Source organism: Podarcis melisellensis, assembly GCF_964234715.1.
Source record: "Podarcis melisellensis genome assembly, chromosome: 4".
Taxonomy (NCBI): Eukaryota; Metazoa; Chordata; class Lepidosauria; order Squamata; family Lacertidae; genus Podarcis; species Podarcis melisellensis.
Window position 1 is genome coordinate 71,204,431 of NC_138531.1, and position 23,242 is coordinate 71,227,672.

Below are 23,242 nucleotides of genomic sequence, written 5' to 3' on the forward strand. Positions count from 1 at the left end.
GGTTCAGAAAAGAACAACCAAAATGGTTAAGGGGATAAAGCTTGTCTGAATAGAGGATAGAGTAGGGTGTGTTGAGTGCATGCAAATGCTAACCTACAGTACAAAGGCTAACTTGATATTCACTACTGCAACCACTTTTGCCTCTAGCCACAACTACCCAGTGGTCTATGGCCTATGGCATGTTGCCTAGAAGGGAATATAGCCCCTGGGCTGAAATAGATTCCCAACTCCTGCTTCACAGACTACTCTTTGACCCAAGGCCACTGGGTGATTTATATATAAAAAAAGTTTAGAATTTAGAAGTAATATGAACTCTGGAAAGAACAAAGTGTCACTGACTGTTGGGAAGGGGTACCATAATGTGATCGGCGAGACAGGAGAATAGCAGTGGAAACGTTTGTTCAAGGAGAGGCGTATGAGAATGTGGTAGAAAAAGAAAAAATTAGGCAGCAGAGATGTGGAAGAAATAAAAGAAGTGTAACAGGTGACCCAACAAGAAGTTGTGTTTTTAGACTTTAGATAGCTTCAGTAAAGTTTTGGTTCCCTTTATATAGAATTTTAAACATACAAAGCAAATTAATTTATACATTTGTTTTGGTGAATATTTAAAACATGTGTTACTTTTATACAAACAGAAAAGAACAAGGTTTGACATGGAATATCCAGAATAACTCCCAATTTGTTTTCATACAGTACATGATTATATACAGGTATTTACAATACAGTCGTACCTTGGATTCTGAATGCCTTGTGAGTCAAATGTTTTTGCTCCTGAATGCCGCAAACCCAGAAGTGAGTGTTCTAGTTTGTGAACATTCTTTGAAACCCAAATGTCCGATGTGTCTTCCGATTGGCTGCAGGAGCTTCTTGCAGCCAATCGGAAGCTGTGTCTTGGTTTCCAAACGTTTTGGAAGTCAAACAGACTTCCAGAATGGATTCAATTCGACTTCTGAGGTACTACTGTATTGTTATCTATGAAACTTAAAATCATGCAGCAGAAGTCAGCAGTCAGTACGTATGGATGATTCTTCCTCTTTCATGAGCCTACTTCTGAATCTTTGCTCAGCTTCCAACTTTAACAAAAGCCATCTTCATATGGCAGAAGCCTTTCGTATTTATATTTGTGTTTGTAAATTAACACATTGAATGGTTGTCTGACTATTTATTGCTCACGTCGGTTAGATAAATGTTTCTGATTGAATGTAGTTTTTTTTTAAACAGGTCTATACAAACAGCTTCAAAGGAATACAAAGTATTTTAATATTAACATTTATGCTTTGTTCTACTTATATAACACTTGCCGTTTTAAGGAATAAAAACTAAGTGTCAGAATCTATTTTATACCGTCATTTCTTTAAAAAATCAGTCTATCCTAATGGATACAAACACATTTCCTCTTTATTCCTGGGTATCATGGAAATTATTAACTATGTTTCCCTGCTGCAAATTCCATGTTGTGTTCTCCTTCACCTTGCTCTCCCTTTGGCTCCTTCTTTTCTCCCGCTTTCTTACGAGACCTGCTCTTGGGAATATGCAGTTTTTCTCTTTCTCTCCTCTCTTTCATCCCTTCAGGTTCCTGAAAGAAAAAGAGCACTGAAAATTAATTTAATAATATGTCTATGGCATGTATATGGTAACTGAGTTAATGTTCCAATTATTAAATATTTTTCATATTGATTTACTATAAGTTTAAATATAATATAGGGACCTTTAAAGAAAGAGAACTACACTATCAAACAGCTGAGTAAAATAGCTCAAGATAGCTGGAGAAGCCATTCAAATCTAGCTGACATCATGGTTGACCCAGACCAATTAATTATTTCATATTGATATGAAAGTGGAAGTGGTGGTGGTGGTTGGGCTAAGCACTTTTTATATCCGTTCTACTTCGCCACTTGAAAAGTATAAATTACGTAAAATTAAACACATTGTTCGATTAGATTAGCATATACAAATGGTTGCACTTACCAAAGAAACTGAGCGCTTGTTTTTGAAATGCAGTTGCTTCTCAAAGGATTCTGAAAATTCCTGTATGGAGTTTGATCTACTGTTTGGTCCACTTGTCCCCTGGGAAGAATTACCATTTGAGGATTTTTTGCTTGCCTTCATATGACAATGGCATTTTGTATCTTGATCTTCTTGCAATTCTTTTAGGTGGCCTGAGGATGGGATCTTGGTAGAACCATGAAGCCTTGTCATATGGATGGAAGAAAGCTTGGCCTGTAAAAAAAAAGAATCATTATGCAATAAAAATAAAAATAATCTTTATGCAGAAATTTGACACAAAATAGGTTTCATTACTCTATTTCATCTATGATATGATGTCACACACACGTGTGTGTGTGTGTTTTAAATCACATGTCTACATTCTTGAAGAGATGTAGATCTCTGGCTGTTGCTACATACTGCGGGGCAGTCAAAATAATACTTTCTTTATGAACACAGTTTTTAGTCACCTGCCTTGACAAAATGAAATAAATGATAAATGTATATTATTTATCATTTCATTTGTTATGCGTAAGGAAGATATTTTTATTGACACGCACTGAGAAAAAAAGAAAAGAAAAATAAAAGAAAAGAAAGTAACTGCCCTTCCCGCACCAGCCATTTAACTTTATTTTTCAGCATTATTCCTGCTTGGTTGCTTTTAGGTAATTAGGAGGTAACCATATTTATTTATTTTAGAAATCTAGTGGCACTGTTAAATGCTGATAACCAAATCCCCTTTCTAATGGTTTACAGCACAATCCTATATGTACCTTCTCAGAATTAGCATTGAATATAATGAGTTCTACTCCCAAGTAAGTGGATATAGGGTTGCAACCTTTAGTCATACCAATATTGTGACAGAGTGGAAATGTACTCATTATTTTTCAATGACCTGGAATCAGCTACTTTCTTACCCAGTGTCCAAGCATACTTTGAGGTTGGTTGTTCTTCAGATGCTAGATTGGGGAAAACTCTTTAGGCCTCATCTGCACTATAAATTGAAAGTGGTATCATCAGAGTGGTTTTACAGTCAGTCCCTTTTCCCAGGGAATTCTTGGAATTGTAGCTGTCTGAGGTAAATAGGGATCTACTAACACCTCTCAGCACCCTTAACAAACTACATTTCCTTGGCTTCTTTGGAGGAAGTGGTATAATACTGCTTCAAATGTACAAAGCAGATGAGGCCGTAGACTGGAAGTATTTCCTTATGTACCTTTTTCATAGATTATTGCAGCCATCCAGCTATTGGATTCAAATGAAAGCCTTTCCACAGGAATTTCCTGTCAGGATTTTTGTCAGATGTCTTGGACTTCTGGCTAGAAGCAACATTCTAGTTTGTAATATTTACCTCCCATATGTATTTTCTCTCCTAATGTTTTTATATCTGGTTCTGTAAGTACCCTTGATTAAAATGTCTCAAAGCTTGAGAAAAAAGAATAGTTTTCATGTGACAGCTGAATACAAGGACATTCATCTTTTTAAAAAGTCATTACCAGTATTTATTGATTTAAAACCTCCAACAGTTAATACTAAAGTTCTCAGGTTGTTCAGGTAAAATATGAGAACAATTCAGATAGAAAGCATTCTGTGATAATGATACAAAGTTCTTACTGTGAGGTTAGGTTGGTCCTTCAGTAGCTGCTGCATTGGGAATTCACAGGAGCTGTCCAAATGTGGGTAATATAGTATAGATGCAGGCTCACTAATGTCAGCTATAAAAACTTCCCAAAGAAATGGACTTTTTGCAGTAAGGAAAGTGAAAGAGAAATGCACCCAGAAGTGTGGAATGAATAACAGGAAGGGATATAAGCACTCCACAAGCAAATCAGGATGAATGCTCAGTGTTGTATAACTTTACCATATAAAAAGATCAGAACACATGTTCAATAAATAGTTGATATAATTTAATTTCCATATAAGCTCTGTGCAAGCAAATCAGGATGAATATTCAAAAACTAGATTGAAGAGCCCTTTGTATTTTCCAAAGCCTGTTTGTAACCCCAGCTTTAGCTTTGATAAACTCCTTCCTTAATTTGGGCCCACTGTGTTGTGGTGACGAGACACCAAAGAGCAGCGCTTGCCCTATTGCACCTTCCTATTCATTTCATGCTACTGAGACAGAAAAACCCAGGATCCTGCTATGTTACTGGGGAGCATAGCTGTCAACGTTTCCCTTTTTTAAAGGGAATTTCCGTTATTCCGAATAGGCTTCCTCGCAAGAAAAGGGAAAAGTTGACAGCTATGCTGGGGAGTGCAGAATTAATCATGTTAATTATAAAGCTGTCTCTAAATTCCCTTTGCTAATCTAGCATCAGGAGGCCCCAACTTTAGGAGAACATGCATACAGGAATCAAAGCCACTAACAGCCAATTTGATGCAAGATTCCCTTGTGGGCCAATACAAATTCCTGGCACCATTACCAATGGTTTTAGGGAATCACAGGGAATTCCATTTTGCTTGGGGGGGGGCAGGGAGGAAATCAGAAACCTCAAAAAACTTGAGAGGTTATCTGATACAATGAAGTGGGAATTATATCCATGTATCTGTATCCGGAAAGCCATTCAAAGAACATAATTTCCTATCACAAGCTTTTAGTGAATTGTTCCCACTGTGACTACGCAGTGAATATTGATCTGATCATAGAAGCTCTCCTTTAGGAAATGGGCTGTAAATGAGTTAATTGAAAGATTCTAGATCTTCTGATGTTTAAAGGCAAGTTATAGTTATAAAGAAGGTACTACAGATATGGACAAGTAGCTTTAACTGAATTATTTATAACTAAAACCAAAGAGGGTAGGAGGCTGAGGACAAATGCTGTAATTTCACAGAATAGATCATCTAGTTCTTAAAGTACAATTTGGGTGTAAAGAGAGGCCCATTTCCTTCCTTGCTGTTCTACTGATCCTATGAAAGACTTTTAGTATGACAATTAACTACCATAGGCTGTAGCGCTGGTCTTTAAAAAGGTTTTTAAAAATCATGGAGGATGCATTTATAGATGTTGGACACACTAGCTAAATAAAACTTCCATGTTCAGATTATGTATACCTCTGAACAACTGATGTTAGGGACATTTATGTCCATTTTGTAAGCTTCCAGAGATATCTGGTTGATTGTGGCTAGGAAAAAAGTCGTGGGCTGCATATATAATGGGTTGTTTTGAAATTTCCACTTTACTCTAGAATTGTTATCATTTGTTCTGCACTTTTTATGGAAAATCCAGACAATCACATGAACAAATATGTACATTATAGTGTTGTCTGTTTTGTCCATTTTCGATTTGTGGATTTTGAAGTTTATTCAGTGATGACTGAAAAAGTACTATTGAAGCTTATTAGCACTCATGCACATTTAATTAAAACCTTCCAATTTACATGTTCAGCTCTTTTAATGCTTCCTGTTAACCATGGCAGTGGACTTTTCATTTGTATATAGATTTATTTATGTTTCTATATAAAAATAACATTCTAAAAATGGGATGAAATCAGTCATTAAAGCCTTCTTTAGAGGCTGGCAATTAAGAGAGGCCAATCAAGAGGCAATTAACAGGTTATTCATCAGTAATTTTGTTGCCATGCTCATCTGGAAGCAATAAAAGGGACAGAAAGAGCAAACAAGATCTTTTAATTAATATAGCAAGAGATCTTTGCTGATATGTACAGTACTTTTAGTAGTCGTTGTAAAATAATTTTGGCCATGGAGAAGAGCATTGCTTCCCAATATATTGCTATATTAAGTGCATTTTAATACTGTTCTTAGCTAACAAATGATGCCGTAGCAGTGTTATAGGGTTATAGTGTAGAAACTGGAACTGGAAAATGCCCTACTGCCTTTCCTCATAAAAGGTGACACAGGTGCTGGGTTTTTACAAGAGTAATGAATAAATTTTAAAATGTTCAAAAATAGTAAGTGTCAGAATTGCTTTTAAGTATGACATACCTTAAGCATTTGTATATCATGTTTTAGTAGTCACTCTTGATGTAAATTAAATGAATTATATTTATATTCTCTCTCTCTCTCTCTCTCTCTCTCTCTCTCTCTCTCTCACACACACACACACACACACACACACACACACTGTATGCATTAAAAATAAACCTACAGATAAAATTGTTCCCTAACCTTTTGCATTAGCAATTTAAGCACAGCTTTATAGAACATCATTTATTTTAGTGACAATTTTGGGATTTGTTCATCAAGATTTTAGAGCCAACAGGAATTTTGCTCACAAAAAGCGAAATTATGTGGACTCCAATACAGTACTCTTACATGCACACATTCTTCTTGCCCTGTTCACTTCAGATAGAAAATACCAAGTACCCTACAGTACTGAATTTATCTGGAATCTTCCTATTAGATAGAAAAAGTGGGATGGATAGTGGATGGAATGGTGAACTGTCAATTGGGCACATGTTGGAACAGATTCAAACTGTGTTCCCCCTGGCGATTCACATCACACCACACTTTTTGTGAATCCAAAAGTTTGTGTCGATCCTTAGTGAAGTTAGGTACCGGTAAATGTAACAACTTGGGGGAACACAATTTGATAAGTTCACAAAGTGTTTATTTTAGCTAGAGTCATTGTCTATTTTCAAATTTAATTGACCATTAATCATTTCATAAATTTGTTAATTAACTTATTAACCTTTTCCCTAGTGATTCTCAGACACCATCACCCTCCAACAGGAGCCAAAACAGTAAGAAACAGGGGTGGGGGTATCACCATACTTGAAGGAATTCTAACTACAACCCATTATTTATTTATTTTTAAATTAAGCCTGAGAGACCAAAATCCACAAAAAGCCTCAGTGAGCATGCTCACTAGCCACAGAATGTTGAGCATCAATGGGAAAAGAACAATAGAAAACAAAGGTGTGCATGCAATCGAATGGGGTGTCCTAGGGAAGGCCATAGCTGGCTTATGCACACCCTGAACAGGAACTCAGTTAGGAGGCAGAGATACATCATAACGTTTTGTTGCACTTGTATATGGTAATATGAACTTGGAGATCCCATGCCTATCGGAAAGGCAGTGGAACTGGACCACCCACAGAGAAAGCCAAAGGTTTTGTATACCCAAAGGACTCTGCTGGGATACAGAAACATATTCTTAATTAAAACAAAAAACCAAAACAACCTCTATCCCCTCTCTGCAAAAATGCCTGATGGAGACTGAGCATATTCATTACCTTCTGGGATCTGGGGAATGCTGAGGTTATTTCAAGGTCAGCTGAGAAAAGGATAAACAGAAGGGAGAGTGGCTTGTGGTCAGAAGATGCATGCTGTGAGACACACCTCTTCCCATCCAAATCTCCCCAGCTCTAGTTCAGGATTCTTTAACCTATTAAAGAGTTCTGATCCAACTGAAACTAAATTAGTTGGGGCTTGTGGGGAGATTTATAAGGACTGGGGTGGGGGCGGGGGGCGGGTAAACCTTCCTCTGCCCCAACATTATTTAATCATGCCCTCTTGCAATACATGCAAGGGATGGTATGCTTATGGAAACATAGACAAGGGACTGTGTTTGATGATCTTGTTTTAGAGCAATTCATGTAGCCATGGAATTTGCAATCTGCTATGGGAAATTTCCCAGCTCCCCACTAATTCTGTGCGGACTCTGAACTTCCAAATAAATCAACAAAATTTAAAAATACAGTAACTAACACAGCCAGAGCGGAACTTAAGGCACCCTCCTATTTCACAGTGAACTTCATTAGTAAAAGACGAAAGATTTATATGATCTGAAGAGAAACCAGGGTATTTTCACAACAAACTTCATACTGACTTTTCTTCCATCAGCTCAGATTCATACATACAAACAAAACGTGTCCATTAATTCTGGCCGTGCAAATTTGACTCAAGGTCTTATGGGATAAAAACATTTTCTTCATTCAATCCTGAACAATTCTCATGCTTGAGTTCTACAATATTTTCATCTATATTTTATTTATTAGCTCTGGTTGTGGAAATTTACTGTATTGACATGGATGCTGAAAAGCATTTAGGATTCACATCTTGCTATGTATTGGATTTTTAAACAATAAATAAAACCACCATCCAATAATTCAACCATAGGTCTGAAGTACACAACCACAGGGCATGATCCTTTCTCTCCCATTTTTTTGCTTTCTCTTCACATTCTCTACTTACGGTCTTACCGGAAGAGAGGCTCTCCTTTCACTCAGTGATCTTGTCTGCTGCTTCCTCTGTGCTCTACTCTCTCTTTCATCAGTCACACTATGGCCCCAGAAACTACTCATCCATTTTGCAAAGGAAAGATCATCATCCTCTTCATAGTCCATGTACAGACGGGAAATATGTATGTGAAACAGCACTGCTGAATTATAGCCACACAACTATGAGGGAATAGTGCTGTAATTTCAAATTGGTCCCTTCTATTTAGAAAATGCTACCACCTGAATGCAACCCAACAAATATATATTAGTCCAGCGCTGCCCTTAGTCTTGTCTATATATGTACAAGCCAAGCCCTGGTAATCTATTTTAACAATTGCTACTTGTTTCTAACCTTTCCATTACAGAAATTCCCAATGTCACACACCCTGCAGGGTGGCAAGAGAACAGGGCCGCCTGCTTCATAGTCTTGCTGTTGAGTGCACCAGCTGTCAATACCAATGGAGAGCTTTCCATGATAACATGCCTGCAAGGCTCAGGCTGTGATTTAGATCTGGCTTGCAATTTCAGGAAGCAGAATTGATGTATTGACCATGTTCAGGAACTAGCACAGTATAGATCTTAAATGACTGTACAAAATAACATGTTCTCTCTTCCAATATTCAAATTACACATTGCATCTATGCAAAAAGGCTCTCCTTGGAAGATTCTAGAATTTGGCTAACACTACATTGTGCCAACCAAAGACTGGTTCCAATCTGCCACTCTATGTGCATTTATACATTTATTCCTCTTATAATTATGTTTCAGGGTATATTAATTGATATTTCCAAAACAGAAAAAGTGGTCCACCTGTGGAAAATATAAACACAAACAAAAATATAAACACAAACTTTTGAAATCTATATGTCTAGTACATAAACATGCAACACATTCATCTGACCACAATGTCTGGTGAAGAAACCATACACATTTATAACAGACTGCTTCCTCCCTCAAGAGACCATCAGATTAAATCAATTGGTGGGATGTTTAGGACGAACATGAAGCAGGATGTCTTAATTAATGATGATTAACTTATGAAGCCCTTAGCAACAGGACATGGTAAGGGCTATTACCTTGGTGAGCTTTAAAGAAAAGGATTAGACTTATTCTCCATAGGGCTATGGTTATTATCTCAGTCATATATACTTTACATTTTCTGATTTCTTTTTAGTTGTTGATAATGTAAAAAAAGTTCCTGGGGAGGAGGCTAGAGAGAGTGAATGCAGATTTTATAAAATAAAATCTGAGAGATATCTTCTTCTTCTTCTTCTTAGGAGAGCTTCACAGAAGTATATGCAATGGCAGATTTTACTCTTCCACCATTAAGACCAACAGCAAAGCCACCATCAATGTTCAGTGTGCATCTCCCACCAGTGAAAACATCAGCCAGACAAGCACCAACACCCTTGTCGACCACAACTCCTTCTCATCCAACTAGAGGTTCAAACAAGCATGCCCCATCTTCTTCCGCAATGACAAATCCTGTTTTTCTTCCTCCACTGCATTCTGCAGGCAAGAAAATGGGAGGAAAATGCAATGTGCTCCCTCCACTAAATGCTGCAGTCAAACAAGCGGAAGCAACACAGGAAGCATTTTGTTTGCAGGTGAGCAGCCATGTTGGTCTTAAAGCAGTCACTTAGTTGTCTTGTTCTGGTGGGTGTACTAGGCAATCCAGCGTCACCAGACAAATATTTTTCAAATTTGTCATCTCCAAGCAAAAAGTAGAAGTTTGAATGCTTTGGGAGACCAACAGTAAAATTAGAAAGAAAAGAAGTAGCTTTTATAGTAAGTATAGGATTACTATAGTATCGTAATCCACTGCACATTTAAATATATTTCCTAAGGTCAGATAATATAAACAACTATATGCAACCACCCCCACCCCAAGAATCCTGGGAACTGTAGTTTGTCAAGGGTGCTCTGTGTGGAGTACAGTTCCCAGTTCCTTCACAAAGTAAAATAAGTTGTCAGCGCAAACACCCTGGCATTAGTACACCAGTTAACACTTCCCACCACTCAATCCACAAAGGAGAGTATTGAACCTCTTGATGAACTGCAATTCAGTAGTTTCATGTTGTAGTCTTCTTTTGAAGTTCTTAGTTTGTACAGTGGTACCTCTGGTTACAAACTTAATTTGTTCCGGAGATCCGTTCTTAACCTGAAACTGTTCTTAAGCTGAGGGACCACTTTAGCTAATGGGGCCTCCTGTTGCCGCCACCGCCGCGTGATTTCTCTTCTCATCCTGAGGTAAAGTTCTTAACCCAAGGTACTACTTTTGGCTTAGCAGAGCCTGTAACCCGAAGTGTTTGTAACCTGAAGTGTCTGTGACCCAAGGTACCACTCTACTCACCAGTTGCCAAGTTCCAACCCTACTGGGTAGGGAGTGGGTATGTGATTGTGCAAAGAGTTTTCCATGCACCATTATAGTCTGTTAACTAGACATATTAGATGGGAGTAGAGGTTGCTGATGTGATCCCCACAAATATTCATTATTTTATTATCTGAATGAGGTGTTTGTTGATGTGATTTTATTTCATAATTGTAAAAAGTGTTCGCATTTATATATGAGTTTTGCGTATGTGTTTATAGATATACATACATACACGTCTAAGATATGTTACGTGTTAGCAGGATGTACATTTTTTCATCCCTACACGAAATTAAATTTCAGTAACATTCCCTTGCGTGACTGCACAGTCCTGCATTGCAAGCAGTTGGACTAGATGATTCTTCGGGTCCCTTCCAACTCAGCAATTCTACGATTCTGCATTCTCCGCTTACACCGCTTCCCGCCAGCAGGCGGACGGACCCGGGTGTTCCTCCTTCCTCCGCCTCTGCCCTGTCTGCGCCGGCTCCATCCGGCCAGCAGGTGGCGCTGCAGCCTAGGACTTGCTGGTAATGGGAAGGAACGCGGCGAGCGGAAGCTTTAATAGGCCTCCTTTCCCGTTATGCCCCTCGTTTCCGTTGACCCCTCGCTCTCCCTTTCTCCTGGGCTGATTCGGCGGCGGCCGGAGGAACAGCGGCAGTAGCTGCTGCTGCTGCTACGGGGGGATCATGGCCGCCTCGAAGCCCGTGGAGGCCAGCGGGGGCGGGAGCGGCTCGGGGATGCCGCGCTGGCAGCTGGCCCTGGCGCTGGGGGCGCCGCTGCTGCTGGGGGCCGGAGCCCTGTACCTGTGGGGCCGGCGAAGGCGCGCCACGCGGGGCGGAGGCAAAGGGGCGAGCGAGAGGAAGACCCCCGAGGGAAGGGCCAGCCCGGGGCCCGCCGACGGCTCAGGGGCCGGACACCCCGATGGCCCCAGCGGGGACGAGATGGTGAGAAGGACTGGGGTGACGGGCTGAGAGGAACCGGGCTCGAGGGCGGCCGTTGGGAATGGAACGTTGGGGAGGCGAAACCGTTGGGAGGCGGCGGCCGCGCGAGGCCGCTCACGTGCCGGAGCCCAACGGCTCCTTGGGGTTCCAGCGGCCCTCGGTTGTGTGGAAGGGCCTCTCTCGGGGAGCACGGAGGGCCAGACCGCGCGGCCCCTCCCAGGGGCTGGCGGCAAAGACACCCAGCCCATTGGCGCCTCCGCCAATCCCTCCTCACGTAGGCTGGGCGGGAATGATCGTTGGAGTTAAATGTACGTAGCGCACGAGGGCCCTCGTTTCCTCAGCCCTGTCCGATTCTCTCTCCTCTTTCGGAGCGCAGCTGGCACCTGGCAGCCGCTCTGTTTCGGTTGGAGAATAGGATCAAATGTTCCCAGTAAATTACAGGGGCGACCTCTCCAAGTTGCTGATCCCCCCGCCATTGATTTTAGCCTCTTGCTGCTGGCCCTGGCAAGCTGGAAAAAAACCAACTGCTGTAGCGGAAAGGACTGAGATGGGTTTATACCCGTTAGAAATTGGACCCAAATCTCAGAGTCTGGTCCCAATTTGTAATTGACTTGGGATAGGAACTTGAGTTAGCCTTTACAAACCCCTCAATTGTGAGATTCCGTGCTATTACTAGAATAAGTGGGGAAACCAGTTATGAGACTCCCATCACTGGGAGATGGGGGATCCACTTGATGATACAGTATATATTTTCATAGGTTTGGATTTAAGAGTATGAATGCCTTTGAAAGCCCTTCCTCAAGGCAGCTCTTAACTGTTATAGGTGTAGGACATTCCAAGTGTGTTAAGCGTGTCTCTTTGGTCATATACAGTGGTACCTTGGTTTAAGAACAGCTTGGTTTATGAACAAGTTGGATTAAGAACATTGTCTGTGAGGACTGTGCAGCTAATTCAGTTATGTAGTCATGCATGCGGTATAGTCCTCTTGCCGATAATGCCTATTGCTTCTTTGAAAGAGCTCTGAGCACATGAAAAACCAGTGCATTTATGAACTGATTTTTATCCATCTGGAGGATATAGATCGGGACAGCTAAGTGGTTGTGACTGTCCAGATGTAATTGGGCTCCACTTCCCAGCAAGTATATTGAATGGGTCACAGATGATAGAAGTTGTAGTCCAGCAACATCTGGAGGGCCACAGGCTAGTTATTTGTAATGTAGATTCTAAGATTTGTGCTCCTGTGTCTGTTATGTTCTGAAAACAGGGATAAGTAGTTGTTGAAATAGGTGTACAGAACTGTACAGTTCTGGTTACCTGACTTTAGTTAGGGCATTGCAGAACTGGAAGTGATGTAGAAAAGTGCAACCAGATAATCAAAGCCCTGGAGCAATTCCCCTATGAGAAAAAGTTATATAACATTTGGGGCTTCTCTGTTTGGAAGAAAAGATAGGTAAGGAGAGACATTATAGAGATGTGTAAAATGATGCACTGTGTGGAGAACATGGCTAGAAGTGCACTCTTCACCTTTCATAATACAGTGGTACCTTGGTTGTTGAACTTAATCTGTTCCGGGAGTCTGTTTAACTGCAGGAACTTCCTGCACTCAATTGGAAGCCTTGTCGGATGTTTGGCTTCCGAAAAACGTTCGTAAATCAGAACACTCACTTGTGGGCTTGTGGCGTTCGGGAGCTGATTTGTTTGGGAGCCAAGCCATTCGACAACCAAGGTACCACTGTACTAGAATCCAGGGCTCATCCAGTGAAGCTGACGTTGGAAGATTCAGGACAAGAGAAAAAGAAGTACAGTGGTACCTCGGGTTACATACGCTTCAGGTTACATATTCTTCAGGTTACAGACTCCGCTAACCCAGAAATATTACCTCAGGTTAGGAACTTTGCTTCAGGATGAGAACAGAAATCAAGCTCTGGTTGTGCGGCAGCAGCAGGAGGCCCCATTAGCTAAAGTGGTGCTTCAGGTTAAGAACAGTTTCACGTTAAGAATGGACCTCCGAAACTAATTAAGTACTTAACCCGAGGTACCACTGTACTTCACACAGCACATAGTTAAACTAGAATTTACTGCTACAGGATGGTAGTTATGACCATAAGCTTGGATGACTTTAAAATTGGGTTAGACAGATGCAAGGAGGATAAACATCCAGTTTCAGAGGTGGTATGCCTCTGATTACCAGTTGCTCCAGAACACAAGTGCTGTTCTCATATCTTTATTGTGGGCTTCTCATAGGTATGTAGTTGGTCACAGAACAGAATGCTGGACTAAGTGGGCCTTTGGTCTGATTCAGCTAGACTACTTTGAAATAAAATGCAATAGCTTTGATTTAGAGACATATATTTTGAAATTTTATGTAAATATTTCTCAAACTTTTGATTCCATAAACAAGTTTTGATTAAAATAGGAGGAAATTTGTTTTTAAATTCGAAAGAAACCTTGTAACTGCAGGATGCTCCAGTTCAAAGTGCATCATAGTGGAGGCTTACTTTCCCCTGTGCTTAATTAAGTCACTGCCCAGGGTGTCCAGAGCATGTAGGTGTGCTTTCTGGGCAGTGGTAATGAATGCTTCAGAGATTCCCATGCTCTTGCCATCTGTAACTGATGACTGTTTTGGGAAATCCAAGTGCATCTTTGTCTTCAGGATGGTGTCTCATTTCACATACTGGCAGCTAAAGCTGTATGGGGTCTTTCCCCATGGCCTAGTCTGAGGCTCCGAAACTTTTTTCAAATCACACTTTAGCACTTATGACCACACAGTTTGGGAATTAGTTCCCAGTCTAAATCTTACTAGGTAATTCAGTGCAAGTTAAGAAAGGCAGAGATAAATACTAATGAGGAAGATACATAAATTGGAAACAGTTCTTGTTTCAATGTAGAGTCAGGCATCTTATTGCTGTCTTAGTAAATGTTCCTAGAGATAAAAATGAAAGTTCTTGGTGTATTTTGAGATTTCTAAGCAGAGTGCAGTCATTAGATAGTGAGGATCTACCAGCATTCTAATCTTAGAATGAAATGTATATAGTCTCTTGCATTTGACGGGAGCTGTTAATTGCCAATTATGCTAGGCCATGGATTAGGAATATAAAGCATGGCTTAAAGTAAGGGCTTTATTTTTTTCATGGTGCACTAGCTCCCAAAGTTGCTCTACCTACGGTACATTGTTGTGCTCTGAAAATGTGTAGTCTGATTGCATGATGTGAACAGTTGATTAATTCTGTTTCCAACTTGGAATTTTATTTTTTAATCTATCTGAGGAAATTGGAATGCTTGCATTCTCTTTGCAAGCATTGGAGAATGAATATTAGCACTTTCCATATCAGGTTAAATAATTAATGGCAAATTTTTAAAAGTGCACTTTTAAAACCTATTGATCTTATGAGTAGTTATATATATATTCCTTTCTTTAAAGTGAAATAGGATAAGTATCTTCTATTGTTTAGGCAGCTTAATAGCATTTGTATGTTGTTGTTGTTGTATTAATGAATGGAAAATATTAAAAAGTCCCCAAGTCATCCTTCTTAACAAATGATGTAGGTGCCTAGAATTTGGAAATCTTTTTCTAGCCAAAGGTATTTCAGATCTCAAGCTTTTAATATCTTATAGAGACAAGCACTGCATTTTTGTTGGGGAGGCATTTTGTGGTATAGCTGGTTGGTGCCAGTTATTTTTCACTGGCATTTTGGTACTGATCTTGGACCACAAGAATAAAAAATTGCCTGTGTTGTTTGAAAGACAGTTTTTAATTATATATCTGTAAGGAAAAAGCTGAAACTTGTCCTTTATACATCTCTAGTCAATTTTCGTCATATGTTGGCTTCACTGAGATCATGCCCATTAAATGACAGCAAATTCCTCATTCTGCTTGAGAAGACACTGTCCCTAAAAACAAAAGCCTTGTTCATAAGCTTTGTGACATGGAAAAATAATGAAGACCAATGCACATTCCTTTAGTGTTTACTTTTTACCACAAACCTTTTTATCAGCTTGGTTTTACCATAGTTTTCTTTACAAATGAAGAAATATACTCTTCTGCATTATCTCATTTAGGGAGTTTGTGTTTGAGAGACAAGGTAGTAATCATAAAGTGCTATTCAAACAGCCTTTGCAAGACTAAATGACATTAACTCTCTATTATGGCACTTGAGCAGTTTTGTACAGGTAGTACAGATTTCATCTGCTGGCAACTAATGTCTAAATGATTAACATTTCTGTTATGATGTGTTTTCTTTCAATGTAGAAATTAGAGGATATTTTGCATGCTTGTAGGGATTCTCCATTGTGAGCAACATGATTTTCTAAGTCATGCAATACAGCTCTGTGCCTGCTTCATGTTTGAAGTTCTTGTGTTTGCAAAGGAATCCACAAAGCTTTGGATTGAGGTTATGTAAATTTTACCATTGAAATATGTTATACCCCCAGAACTAGGAGTCTTAATTTTAAAAACATTAATTTTGAAGATATCAATTCTTCCACTTGACCGCTTAGAAATAAACAAAATTCATAGTGTTTGAAGATGTCTTCTTAGTGAGAATGCAATTATGTCACCACATTGGTTGCACATTGAGCAGTTTAATAATAAAAGTCCAGAGTAACATCCTCAACACACATCTCATTTCCTTGAGCAGAGAATTGTCTAGGTTCAGTGCTACAGAGTTAAGTGTTTTATTTATCAAAAAACCAAAAAACCCTAGAGATACATGGTATCCTATATATACTTGCTTTTAGTTTACAAAAAATAAGCAAAGCATTATGGAAGCAAGCAAGCTAGTAATATAGCTGCTGATCATGCCTGAGATTCCCAGAGAATAACTAGTTCACTCAGCTCCAAGGCTGAACCCTGTTCTAGTCAACTCCAGCTTAAAACTCAGCTCTCTTGTCTGCCTCTCAAGGAGTCCAAATTTAAAGTTCAAACTAACATGAATTTCTCTTAGCGCCTCCTTTCTAGTTGGAGAATGTTGCCTTTCAAAGGCTTGTCATAGGTTCCAAGTCAACAGGAAAGCATGAAGGCTGTCTTGTTAGCTGTCATTGTGCAAGTATCAACTGGTCACTCATAACTATTAGCAAGCAAGAAGCATCACAGAATGTTCAGTGACGATAACAGTCTTCTCTCTTAAGTTGTGTATTCTCTTGGACTTGAAAGGAGATACATGTGTAAGCTATATTGCCTTCCTGTGCTGGTAATAAAAAGAGGCTTATCTTCTACTTCTATTTTATTTATTAAAATAATAATCTTAGTGTGATAGAGTATGTTTAATTTATGTTTATGTTTAAATTGGTAGCAAGATCTACCACAAAGCTAGGGAAATATTTTAAACAGTCCTCTCAGCTGGCAGCTGTGGCAGCCTTTTATACACATCATTTTATAACCATACATAGCTGAGATTCATATAGGCCTCCTCTAAAGATGCTCTCTATATAGATTGCTCTAAATAAAGGCGGGGAAAATGTTTAAATCTTTGCCACATTTTGAATGCTGTATTTTGTTTACCTATAGAAGGAGCATCTTTATAAAATAGTGGCTTTCTTGTGATCAGCCCCCATCAGTGTTCGAAACTCCCATTTTTCTAGGCGCATTTTGCTACGGAATTTCATTAGTGTGAGCAGTTTCTGAGCTCGGTACAGTACTGCGCCTAAGATTTCAGATTAAAACTACAGAGTGGAAGGAAAAGAGGACCTTTTCCTGCCTCCCCACTTCCAGATACTCTCTGAAGACTGGAGAAGGGACCCTCTTAAGAATATACGGGGGTGGGCGGGCAGGGGAAGGTCTAGACTGTGTGAAAAATGAACATAATATTTTAGCTGCAGCTCATTCATTTTCAGCTTTGTATTCTTGTTGTTAAAAAATGTGCCTAGACATTCCGTTGTTGTGCCCATAACCTAGGTTTAAGATGCTGTTTAGCTCCTAGTTTTCATATCTCAGTTTCTATAAGGTGGTTCTGGAGACTTTAAAGTTTCATTAAGACTGCCCTTTTGTATTTTCAAAATATGTATGAATGGTAAATATATCTTTTTTTTCCAGAGCCCTCTTGATAGAGCCCAAGCAGCAAAGAACAAAGGCAACAAATATTTTAAAGCTGGGAAATATGAGCAAGCCATTCAGTGCTATACCGAAGCCATCAGTTTATGTCCGCCTGAGAAAAATGCTGACCTTTCTACTTTTTATCAGAACAGAGCTGCAGCATATGAGCAACTGGTATGTATCTTAAATACAAACATTATTAATATAGACTTCACCTGCTTTTTTGTATGTTTAGACATTTTATTTGTTCTAGCCCCCTAGGCATTAAACTCCGCACATGCAGAGGTTTAAAATTCTTCTAATTCACAAGTGCTACTTGCTGTTTGCAATTCATTGGTAGGGAGAAGCAGCACATAGACCTTGTTTTCATGATCAAATTCAGACTTAAGTATCCAGGATATGCATGAGTTCCATGCACTCAGACACATCCTCTTCATGTGAGCAGGGAAACAAACCATGAAGGAGAAGTTAACTATTGCTTCATGATAAATACAAACTGGGAAACTGGTTCATGCCTTCCAAACAAGTGAATATATTAAACCATAGTTTAAAGTTGGATAACAAATCCTGGCTTGTTTGGGAGCCATTAGCCATAGTTTCCCAGTTCACACATGAAGCTGTGGTTAACTGAAGCTGTCTCACTTGTTCCCCATTTGCATGGAGGGGGCAGCAAAGGACTTGGGCATATCCTGCCTTGTTAGGCTGTTTGAACACCCAAATGAAACTCGTGAGTTTTGTAGTTTGGAAGTTCTGAATTGCAGGATTCACACATGGCTGTGTTGCATCTCCTAAAGACCACTGCCTTATACAAATTATAACATTCCCAGTTGCCTGACTGTGTTTTTGAAATGGAACCTGAGATCCTCTTGGTTTTAAAGATGACACTGTTTCTTGGAGTGCTAGATTTCTAAACTTCCATACCTTCCATTTCTGATTAAATACTGGCTACTCTCTGTGTTTGTCGGCTTACTCTACTGTTTCTGTATTCTGCAAACTATATTTACTTTTGTCCTAATGCTGCTCTAGAAAATTAATAAATATACTGCTCTCCATACTCAAAACATTTAAAGCTGATAAATTTATATTTCCATTTTTATTTGCAATCACTCATGACCAAACTGAAACATGTATTAACACATTGAATTTATGAATTACGGTAGTACTGAATTTCAAATCCAGTAATTTGTGTGACTAGGTGAGATGGCAAACCGTTTTGACAGAAACTGATAAGAAATTTGCAAGCAGGATAAATGTTGTTTGTCTATTTGAAAGCTTACCTCTCCAGCAAACAATCTGCCCAAGCCTGCATTCCTACACACATTTACAAGGGAATAAGCCACATGGAACACAGTGGTCTTAGTTCTGAGTATAAGAATCATAGAGGGAGGATTGCATTAAATTTAGTTGCAGTAGCAAACTTGCTTTTAATAAGATACTTAGAAACATGCTTATTAGAAGTATTCTTTATTTGCATTATTCAGGCTTGAATAGTACAGTACCAGGTCTTGATTTCACTAGGCTTTGAATACTTCTTCCTACCAGCTGTATCTCTTTTTAGAAAATCTTGTTTTAGCATGCACACACTCATTTTCTTATTGGGTTGCAGAGTTTCCCGGTTTCCTTTTTGACTGGCTGCTTCTGCTCTTTGCTTTCCCGGACATCTGTCTCCAAGATGCTACTTTGAGAGCAAAAAAATCATATGCTTTGTGGTCAAACTGTTTACTAATACTTTAGTAAGACTACTCTGTAGTTGTAACCATTTTCTGTAATCCTAAACACATCAACCTGGGAGTAAGTTGCATAGAGTACACTGGGACTTAGCTCTTAAGTAAACAAGCATAGGCTTGCATTGATGGATTTGTAACTTAAATCTAGAGCAGCATCTGAAGATAAGATCATTTCAGACTAAAAACTATTAAAGCATACTAGGTTGCAGTGTTAAGAGTGGTAGAAATCTCCTGTAATTTTTTTCCTTTGAGAAAATAGCTTATTTGTAACTGGTTATTCTTCTATCTACAGCAAAAATGGAAAGAGGTAGCACAAGACTGTACAAAGGCAGTTGAGCTAAATCCCAGATACATAAAAGCCCTCTTCAGGCGTGCAAAGGCACATGAGAAGCTAGACAATAAGAAAGAATGTTTAGAAGGTGAGTATGTTGTACTTTAAAGTTAAAGATGTAGAAGTTGTTTGAATTCAGCAAAAGAATATAAGTTTATTTTAAAAATGCTTGGCTGCAAAGAGGGTTATGTATAAGCCATGTGTTCAGAGGGATAAAATGTACATTGTGGCAACTGGCTATAAAGTTTTTCAGGGATTAAAGAACTCATAATTCATATCATTGTTTTCTGTTTATAATCCCCAGATGTCACTGCAGTGTGCATTTTAGAAGGCTTTCAAAATCAGCAAAGTATGTTGCTAGCTGATAAAGTTCTTAAACTTCTTGGGAAAGAAAAGGCCAAAGAAAAATATAAGGTATGTTTTCAATATTGGTTGTGATAGTAACACACCTGCCATTTGGTGGTGGTTACAAGAATAAAGCTGTGCTAATGGTTTTTACAGCAAGTGTGAAGTGATTTGAAAACTGGCCCTAGTGAAAGTAAGGATTGCTGATAACCACAGTGGGAGTAGCCGATACAGGCAATAGAAGCAGCAAGTCCACAAGTCAGATACTTTACGATATTTATCCTTCTTTTTCTGCATAACATGCCAAAAACAACCATGTTCCGGTATATACATGGCTCTCCACAAAGAACAAAAACCAGGTTCCTACCCTAAACAGCTTATTATTTAAAAGTAAACATAAGAAAAACAGGAAGGGAAGGGAAATGGAGGTATGTCTTATTTATGTTAGCTATACTTTGGTTTCAGTAGGATAATGTGTTGTAGATAGTTTAATTATCAGTTTCAGTAGCAAGGAATCAACTACAATACCAGTGATCATGGTAAACCAGCAATACATCAGCAGTTGTATCAATATTACAGGAAAAGAGTCTTCCTGAACTGGAATATTAATAACAGCATGGTGTTCATCCAGATTTTCCATGAAAGAGTATTCTCGAGTGAGAATTAGCACCCTCATTAACACCCCCTTAATTTAGGTGTGGGAATAGAAGAAGGGTCTTCATGAAGATGGAAAAGAATTAGCAGGCTGATAAGGAAGGAATAGTGCTTCCCAAACCCTGGCCAGACGGTTTAGTACTTCATAGGCTGCCACCAGCACTTAAACTGCACCTAGAAATTGAACCAGAAATCAGTTTTTTTAAAGTGTAATTAAATTGTGTGATAATTTCAGTTGGATTAGTTACTTGCCATTGACTGATAAAAAAATTAGAAATGGCATTTGACACAACACTGTCCATCTTATTTCAGAACAGAGAACCTCTGATGCCTTCACCACAATTTATCAAATCATACTTCAGCTCTTTCACAGATGACATTATCTCCCAACCACTTCTTAGGGGAGAGAAATCTGATGAAGATAAAGATAAAGAAGGAGAAGCCTCTGTCATAAAAGAAAAGTAAGTAAATGATAAACTTAAGTGAGTAAATTTTCGGTTTTCTAGTATTCATCATTGTCTGTTCTGCATCTTTATAACTATGTACTTTTGCTGTGGTATCACATATAATTAAACAGGAAAATTTAAATAAATCTAGTGCTTACATTCCTTCCAGTAGTAGGAGTCTGCATCCAGTGTGAGGACCAGCTCACCTTTTGCTTGTGGCACCTACACGGAGTAACAGGTTACTAGCTAATGTATTTGTGTGTAAGGGTGTGTGATTTTGTAATAAGGTATGGTTGATGGGTAGATGTTGCCACAGTGAGCAAGAAGTGATTTGTAGCAATGTTGTAGGAAGGCATGTAACATGCCTTTCTTAAAAAGAGGGTGTGAGACTTTAAGACTTGCAAAATGTTTTCAACTTTTAATGGAAATGCCCCTCCCCCCATTAATGTTTGCTGCTGCTTGTTTTTAATTATAATAATAGTTTTCATTTCTAACATTGGATAAGAGTGTAATTAAACATGTCTGTCTTCAACTTGGAAACTGGTATTTGGTTTTGTTGTTAGTTTCTTGTTAACTTATACTGGACAGACATTTATAGAAGGGCCAACCAGATAATAATAATAATAATAATAATAATAATAATAATAATAATAATAATAATAATAATTAATAATTAATAATTTATTATTTGTACCCCGCCCATCTGGCTGGGTTTCCCCAGCCACTCTGGGCGGCTTCCATAGAAACCAGGAAACACTAAAATATCATACATTAAAAACAGGGCTGCCTTAAGATGTCTTCTGAATGTCAAGTAGTTGTTTATCGTTTTGACATCTGATGGGAGGGCGTTCCACAGGGCGGGCGCCACTACCGAAAAGGCCCTCTGCCTGGTTCCCTGTAGCTTTTGCATATTGGAAGGCCAGAAGCAGGTCCTGAGCACAATAGCAGGAGAGTCTCATCCTTCATTAATTTGTCTAATCCTCTTTTCACATTTTTGTTATTGTTATGACCCTGAACAACTTAATATCAAAAGCAAACTTGGCCACCTCACTACTCACCCTTAACTCTAGGCTAGTAAGTAAGTAATTTCTTATTACGGTCAAAGACCAGTTCAGTAACTCTAGGCTGTTTATGAACAAGTTAAAAAGCACAAGTCCCTTGTGGGACTCTGCTTCCTGCATCCCTCTATTGGGAGAACAGCCCATTTATTCCAACTCTTTGCTTCCTTTTACTTAACCAATTCCTGATCCATAAGAGGACCTATATAATTCCTTACATTCTCAAAGAGCTCTTAATAGGTTAGTGAGACAGGTCTTATCCTAGCAGAAGGCATCCTGGTTCTACTTCAGCAAGCCTTGTTTTTCTATATGCTTGGTTATTTAATCTTTAACAATACATTCCACCAGTAACCAGCCTGTAATTTCCAGGCTCTCCCCACCCCCCACCCCCATATCTTTAAAAAAAAATTGATGTTAGATTGTGCATTTTCCAGTGCTCGGGTATAGAGACTGATCTGTGGACTTGTCTAGACATAATTATCCTGATGTTGCTTTAACTGTGCTTAAAATATTAGCATTGTGACAAATGTGTATTTGCTTCCCTACTTCTGTGGGTCAGACACGGTTAATATTAACCAGGATTTGTTTTTTACTATCTTCAAATTCTAGTTAGGCATTAATTGAAGCCTGGTTATAGTTGGTACCATCTCAACACTTTACCATGGCTAGAGCTAGCAGGAGGAAGAGTGAAAGAAAGAAGGCTGGGGTGAGGGAGCATGACATTTTGCATCCCTTTTATGATTCCTTCCTTGGCTTAAGTCATCAGGAATATTAGGTATACACCTCCCTCTGTGGTGGTCCGCTGAGTCAGAAAGATAGGTATCGATCTAAGAAGTACACAGAAAGTGACATTTTCTTAGAATTAAGTAGACAAACTGTTATGTTTCTAAAGCAGTGTTTCCCAACCAGTGTTCCGCGGCACACTAGTGTGCCGCGAGACATTGCCTGGTGTGCCATGGGAGGAAGGCGGTCGGGGGGGAGGGGGCGCCGCACGCACCCGCGTCAGGAGCCAGCACTTACCTCCCACGGTGCAGGGAAAGACTGGAAGAGCGTCGCAGCAACGCGCACGCGCAGAGCAGCCGTAAAGGGAGGCGTGTGGGTGGAGAAAAGGAGGGAGGGAGAGAGAGAGAGCGGGAAGGGGAGGGGGGAATCCCGCTAGGCGTGAAGGGAGCG

At 39.3% G+C, this 23,242-nt stretch overlaps 2 protein-coding genes across 6 annotated transcripts in view; one reads left to right on the forward strand and one right to left on the reverse strand.

Annotated features, from left to right (window-relative positions):
• TOMM70 (translocase of outer mitochondrial membrane 70) overlaps positions 1-23,242 on the forward strand; it is a gene marked incomplete at its 5' end in the record, with an annotated part of 40,273 nt that overhangs the window by 3,128 nt on the left and 13,903 nt on the right. For 3 of the 4 annotated variants that reach the window (XM_081908477.1, XM_081908476.1, XM_081908478.1), the window contains 5 exons: positions 9,443-9,772; positions 17,509-17,682; positions 19,528-19,654; positions 19,871-19,980; positions 20,878-21,026. In XM_081908477.1, coding sequence (XP_081764603.1) covers positions 9,443-9,772; positions 17,509-17,682; positions 19,528-19,654; positions 19,871-19,980; positions 20,878-21,026 — 890 coding nt within the window. Of the gene's footprint in view, positions 1-9,442; positions 9,773-11,222; positions 11,481-17,508; positions 17,683-19,527; positions 19,655-19,870; positions 19,981-20,877; positions 21,027-23,242 lie in introns of those variants that run through there. The other variant, XM_081908479.1, reaches the window with a different exon arrangement.
• On the reverse strand, positions 1,383-11,471 carry LNP1 (leukemia NUP98 fusion partner 1). 2 transcript variants are annotated; one of them, XM_081908583.1, is made up of 4 exons: positions 11,340-11,471; positions 8,148-8,405; positions 1,969-2,220; positions 1,383-1,576 (listed from the first exon to the last, which is right to left on the reverse strand). In XM_081908583.1, the coding sequence occupies exons 2-4, from the start codon at positions 8,289-8,291 to the stop codon at positions 1,424-1,426; spliced, it is 549 nt and encodes a 182-aa protein (XP_081764709.1). In that variant the 5' UTR covers positions 8,292-8,405; positions 11,340-11,471; the 3' UTR covers positions 1,383-1,423. The 2 variants fall into 2 exon arrangements, with proteins under 2 accessions (XP_081764709.1, XP_081764708.1); XM_081908582.1 differs by lacking the exon at positions 11,340-11,471 and adding an exon at positions 9,242-9,436.

Bases quoted from the DNA above. Each gene is read 5' to 3' on its own strand.
- LNP1 (XM_081908583.1), bottom strand. From the start codon at position 8,291: ATGGACTATGAAGAGGATGATGATCTTTCCTTTGCAAAATGGATGAGT. The intron at 2,221-8,147 runs GTAAGACCGTAA...TTTTTTTTACAG, and splicing joins AAAGGAGAGCCTCTCTTCCG to GCCAAGCTTTCTTCCATCCA. The intron at 1,577-1,968 runs GTAAGTGCAACC...TTTTTCTTTCAG, and splicing joins ACAAGCGCTCAGTTTCTTTG to GAACCTGAAGGGATGAAAGA.